Here is a 6,000-nt window from a genome sequence, read left to right as displayed (position 1 = left end):
AGAAATATCTCTAATTCAGTGCAAGCAAGGAGAAAACGCTTGCATTTGCAACATATTCATCCTGCAGCTCAGTGGAAGATCATTTCTTTTCTATATGAAATGGAAAACAGCTAATTTAGTGAGATGAGTGTGTGTGTTTACGTGTGTGCGTGCAATGCAATTAGACTACTGGAGATAGGGAAACACCTCTGTGCATTTCTTGCATCTCTCACTAGTCTAAATAATTAATCTAGCCTGGAGTGGGTGGGTTTCTGATACTGACAATTTGTGCTGATGCCACTCTCCGCCAATGTCCATTATGACTATATGTGTGTACACATGCCTCTTTGAGTGAGTGGTTGGCTGAATACATTTGTGATTCAGACATGATGAACAATTACTCCTCCCTAATGGCTTTTGATGGTATTGATTTCAGAGAAGCAAGCATTTGAGCATGTACTAATGCCTATTTGGAGCATCTGTATTTTGAATCACAGCATGGGGTAAGTTTATCGTATAGCTATAGTTTTTTAAGCCTCAAATTATATACTTGTGTGTACTTGTGTAAGAAAAGCCATGTTCATACATCCCGAATAAAACAATGCAGGAAAGAGAGCCCCAAAAATAGTGTAGGAGCTGTGTTAACACCTAGGGCTCAGGAAGGGGCTGCTTAGAGTATGCAATAAAGGACTCTTCCTGGCACTGATAAATAGTCCTTTACTGACTGTTCTCTACATAGTAGAGTACTTACTATTTGGTCAAGGGTTGATGATAAACACCCTCGCTAGAAATATGCAGACTGTAAATGCAATGTACTTGAGCAACACTGTCTCTCTCTCTCTTTCTCGCTCTCTATATATACAGTATACACAAACACACACACACACACACACAGATATTCAAATATCAGTTGTTTCAGATATGTGTACTGGTAACTTAATCTGTGATGTTGCAAGGTGCACTTTATCTTTCTATAAATCACTACTTATTGCATCATCTTTTATCAGAAGTTGAAGAAAATGTAACAAAAAGTAAAGAACAACTCCCAGAACTCCAACAGGATTTCCTGTGAGTAGTTTTCATCTCAGTTGTGCCAGAAAGCCAATTAAGAGCCAGTGGGGAAAAAAAGGCAAGGGGGCTTTGGGTGTGAGAGTATGTGCGCATACGTAATGGGATAGAAGAGGGGACGCTGCAGACAAATGAAGCAGCAGATTGCATGAGTGGACCTGCAGGCTTCCTCAAGAACAGGAGTCAAAAGACACAATGTGTTCTCTGTGAGGTCTCTGTGGTCCAGATGTGTGACATTCTGTTGTGGATGAAGTAACCATGAGTACTTGCAGTGCACATTTCTCCCCACTGAATCCATCTAATCCATTTCTTATCCATGCAGTGTTATTAAATACCTATTTTGCAATGTGCAAATTTGATGTGGCCACATATCATTAACACTTTTTCAGGCAGTATCTCCCAGATATGTGATGTATTCTTCCTCTTTTCTTTTAAAGGGATCGTATTTTGAGGAGTCAGATTTCCCTTGATCTTTTCAGATAAAAGAGGTCTGTCACACTCACTGATTAAGAATGACGACATAAACGGCCTCTTTGTTTTCTTCCCTCTGATTCCAGGTCCTGTGGAAAAACATTATCATCAACTGATGGCCATTCAAGATTAATTGTGTATTCTGACATTTTAGCAGTGCATGTTTTTTTTTTCCAGAAGGTTTTTTAAAGCATAAAATGGACTTACTGTATATTTTCTGTCTGTTTCATTTGACATCACGGTAGTTGCTAGTGATGGGCACGTTCTTGAATCAGATTTGCATGACTTCTCCTGTGGCTCCAGAATGATTAGTTGGCTCTCTCCAGGGATAATAATCATATTATTCCTGAACAACCAGAAATATGTGACAACATATGTTACACTTGGTTGTTTTGGTTATTTCTGAGGCTGTTTGTTATCTATTGAAGACACCCTGATCATTTCAATCTGACACAGCAGCACGATTTGTTTTTTTTTGTTTTTTTTTGCGAAATGTCACATGTTGGAGGCTGTGCAAAGAGGCTGTTCTTCAAAGCTCACTGTTCACAGCTTGTGTGTGTGTGTGAGAGAGAGAGAGAGAGAGAGAGAGAGAGCGCACACCATAGTGAACTGCTCTGTTGCTCATTTCACATGTGACAGACTGTTTTATTCTAAGTCTTATTTTTAGCACAAGAAATGACTTATGTTTATATGGTCCACCTATAATCTAGTAAAAACAAAGTGTGTTCATGTATTCTATTACAGCTCCTCCTTATTGGATCCAGCAGTTCATCATTTTTTCTTAAACCCTAATCAGTTTCTCTAATTAATTTTAATGTAGCAAGAAGTCCTAATGAGAGAAAAACAGAGATTAGAGGTGAATTACTTCATTAAATTTTGTAACCACATGACAGAAATTCAAACTGATATGCCAGCAAAAGCGTTTTCTCTTAATAAACAAATTCATTTAAAATTGCTTGCCAGTAACTACAGAGGGAGACACTCCACCCCCAACCCTCTTTTATTCTCCCTCCCTGCCTCTGATACACACTCTCACACTCAGTTGCACACATGCCAGGATCCTCACACTGTACCTGAGCACTCCACTCCACGCAGCGACCACCCACGCTGGGATCCAGCGCGCAAGAGACGGACAGAGTGGAAGGAACCCACTGCCTTCCACAGCTGCACAGATCCTTGGAGTCTCTTCATCATCTTTCCCCCACCAACACCCCATCATCATCATTATCATCATCATCACAGTCCTTTCAAGCCAGTTAGATCATGAATCTGCTCTTTTCTGGTTGCTAAGGAGGGAAAATCGAGCTCCGAGGAGTGGACGAGGCGGTACTTATTAAGGTAACACGCTCTTCCAGTCATCAGTTTGTGTGTGTGACTGTGTGTCACTGTAAACTTGTTCCAGTGTTCGCTGGCGCTGAATGATAAATTGTCATGTCCAGCGCTGGATTCAAGTGTCTCCCGAAGTGCTGGTGAGTTTGAAGTGAATCCTCCTGTCGCCTCGCGCGCGCTGAAAGCGAACGAGTGAGCTTGTATTGAGGCTGGCGCGTCTTTCGGAGACGGGGTTGTTCTGCCTACTATATTCGGCATCGCTCTGTGGAGTGCTCTGTGAATTGGGACCGGTGTTCCTGTGGGAAAGCAGCTGTTTGTCTTTTTTAAATAGCTGCATATATTTGTAGTGCATCGTGCCTTTTCTAGCGCACCCGTGCAGGTGCACACAACATAAAGCGAAGTGCAGCATGTGCTGAAGACCAAATGCGTGGATTCTTTCTTTCTTTCTTTCTCTGTTTTGTAGTAACAAAGACACTTTCCACTGTTTTTAAGATGCAGACGGTTGTGTCCGTTGCAAGACACCTTAAAATTAAAATATTTAAAAAGTTTAACTTAATCGTAAGGTTTAGGGATGTTTCTAGCGCCGTTTGGTTTTATATAGAGTATCCGTGTATTCGTAGGGTCTTATGATTATGTAAAGTAAAACATGTTGTTATAAAATAGGAGGGAAAAAAACTATCAAAAACCTCTCTGTTGTTCCAGTTAAGACGTTTAATTCCTGTAATGTATATAGGCTATAGGCTACTAAGAACAACCGTTTTGGTTGATGTTCTTGCACTTAAAAGGCTATTGCTGTATTACTGCTTTAGAGAGGAACACGTATGTTGACTATAGAGAAAGATGTGTATGTCAACATACCTTCTCCATTATGTGAAACTGAAAACTGATCTATTGTCTTCTCTGCTGACTCCAATTATGAGTGGTCGATAAATCGCTTTCTGAGCAACCGATGAGACGCGTGGAAAGCTGAAACCCTCGGCGTTCATAACCTTTAAACAACAAGTGAACTTACAGATTTAAGGTAATCAGAGGTGGCCATAACCAAATAGATTTCCTAGGTATAATTTCGTTATTCCAGCACCAACGTTTTTCTGTCATTCAGGTAGATATGATTCACCCGCGCTTTCTCCAGACATTAAACTCTAAACTGAGGAAAATTAAACTGAATTAACCTTTTCTTTCTAGACCTATTTCTCTGTATACTATAAAACTTCCACAAAAAAACAAAAATTACAAAAACAAAAACTACCCCAAAAAAATATCAAAAAAAAAGTCATCATTTAGCTGCTCACTCAAAATGCTGCTTCAATTATTATTATTATTCACAAAATGAGGTGGATGAAAGAATGGAGATTATAGTTGTAACCCAATTGACATGCACTATGTACTTATCTAGTGTATGAGCTTTTAAAGGTTAATTTTGTCATCCAGCAATTAAGTGTTAGACTCTTCCCTTTGACTGAAATAAGTGCATTATCCGGGTATTTAAAGTACCTAATATTTTTCTTGTTAAAATTTGCCACATGAACATAGTACTCTCATTAAATAGGCCTACTACAAAAATATATATTCTTTTTCAGTTCTTATAAATGTAGGCTACAGATGTTTTTTTCACGCTATAGTGAATTAGTGAATATGAACTCGATAGTGAATACTGAAGTTCCAAAAGGGATGAAAAAAGAATCATAAATTAGTTCATGGTATTATTTGCTTTTTCAAAGGATTCGACAGTATTTTGAGAAACATTGAAATTTAGGATGTGTTATTGAAAATACTCCCTTGTGCTTTCTCAAATCTCATTCACCCTTTCACACCAACAACTGTAGATATTAAATTCATTGTCTGGGTGGCACAATGGAATCTGTTCTGTTTGACTGATCTCTTTTCTGTTCTATCTTTTCCCCACAGAGACAGAAAGAGAGATCAAGAGACCAAGCATGGCCCAGGCCTCTCAGGACCAAGGTGCAGTGGGCGTGGCCGACCCAGATGAGGACTCGCCCAACATGATTGCTTACAGGAAGGTACTGCTGCATTGCCTTTAAATTTGATATGCTTTGGATTTGCAATCTTTAAAGTATTTTGTTAGCAAGTTAATGCTTGAAAGCGAAAGGAATTTGGTCAGCAAATGTATATACAATGAGGGCAGGGCAGACACACAGAGTCATGAATATTGCTCTGTACTGGATTTGAATTTGAATGATTTTTTTTGTCTGTTTGCTGGTGCATCGTCATCCCTTGATATTTATTCAGTTTTTTCTTTCCTGACCCTTATGGTCACTGTGAGTGAAGAGAAGGTGCCTAATCTATGTAAAAGTGTCTGCTAGGAAGCATATAGAAAACCATGAAGTGTTCCTTTGTAATGCAAAGAATTTCTGGATGTGCATTTATTGTACCATCCGTGGCTCAGTGGTAAACCTCTGTTCCTGCATTTCTTAAAAGAAAGTGGCATACATTTGTCATGCCAGTTTGCTGTATTCAATCACGTGTGGTAAAGATGAATTATGATATGAGGAGAAAATAGATGTCAGGGAGTGATGAATTTCATAGTGTTGGCATTCCTCAACATCTCGATCATATCACAGACCGATACTAGCTTGATGATACCAATTTTCTCTTTTTTTACTTGAGTTTTTCTACTTATTTGCTTTGTGCCATCTTTTTTGCTTGACCAGTTAGCTATGGACCACCCACAAGCAAGTCTTTTATGGAAAACCAAGTGAAGCATATTTGATGCCAAATGATTATCTTCTATCTGAGTGGAGATAATCAGCTCAAGCTGGCGCAAAGATATTGAGCCCAACTGCAGTGAGATTCAATTGCCAAATGGCTAGAGAAACATTTTTGTGAAGAGTGTACCTTTTTATAATAATCACTCTTTGAGGACAGTTTGTTGAATATCTTGATAAAATGTTAATTGTGAAAAATCCATGCCACTAAGTAATACACCAATGACATTACTACACTGCAAGAAATCATATTCTTACTGAGATTAATTTTCCATTTAAAATATCCAAAACTCTGTGAAACAAAGCAAATTTACTTGAAGAGCAGCAATGCATAAGATATTAAGACTTGTTTTCAAAGAAAGCATCTTCAATATGAGTGTATTATGACTTATTACATTAGTTTTAAGTATAAACAAGTGAAAACATC

At 38.6% G+C, this 6,000-nt stretch overlaps 1 protein-coding gene and 1 long non-coding RNA gene across 3 annotated transcripts in view; one reads left to right on the top strand and one right to left on the bottom strand.

Moving 5' to 3' along the window:
- Window positions 1–1,118: 1,118 nt before the first annotated feature.
- Window positions 1,119–2,727, bottom strand: LOC122148982. The gene is made up of 3 exons (XR_006162761.1): window positions 2,592–2,727; window positions 1,726–1,864; window positions 1,119–1,607 (listed from the first exon to the last, which is right to left on the bottom strand). It is a non-coding gene; the product is annotated as an uncharacterized LOC122148982 (long non-coding RNA).
- The window catches only part of LOC109112620 (regulator of G-protein signaling 6-like), a 62,258-nt gene continuing 58,513 nt past the window's right edge, over window positions 2,256–6,000 (top strand). The window contains exons 1-2 of one of the 2 annotated variants that reach the window (XM_019125520.2): window positions 2,256–2,856; window positions 4,756–4,868. In XM_019125520.2, the coding sequence (XP_018981065.1) occupies window positions 4,785–4,868 (84 nt within the window). In that variant the 5' untranslated portion in view covers window positions 2,256–2,856; window positions 4,756–4,784. The other variant, XM_019125522.2, reaches the window with a different exon arrangement.

The sequence above is a fragment of the Cyprinus carpio genome, chromosome A20, assembly GCF_018340385.1.
Source record: "Cyprinus carpio isolate SPL01 chromosome A20, ASM1834038v1, whole genome shotgun sequence".
In the NCBI taxonomy this organism is placed as follows: domain Eukaryota; kingdom Metazoa; phylum Chordata; class Actinopteri; order Cypriniformes; family Cyprinidae; genus Cyprinus; species Cyprinus carpio.
Note: the sequence above shows the minus strand (reverse complement) of the source record. Positions and strands in the feature narration are given on the sequence as shown.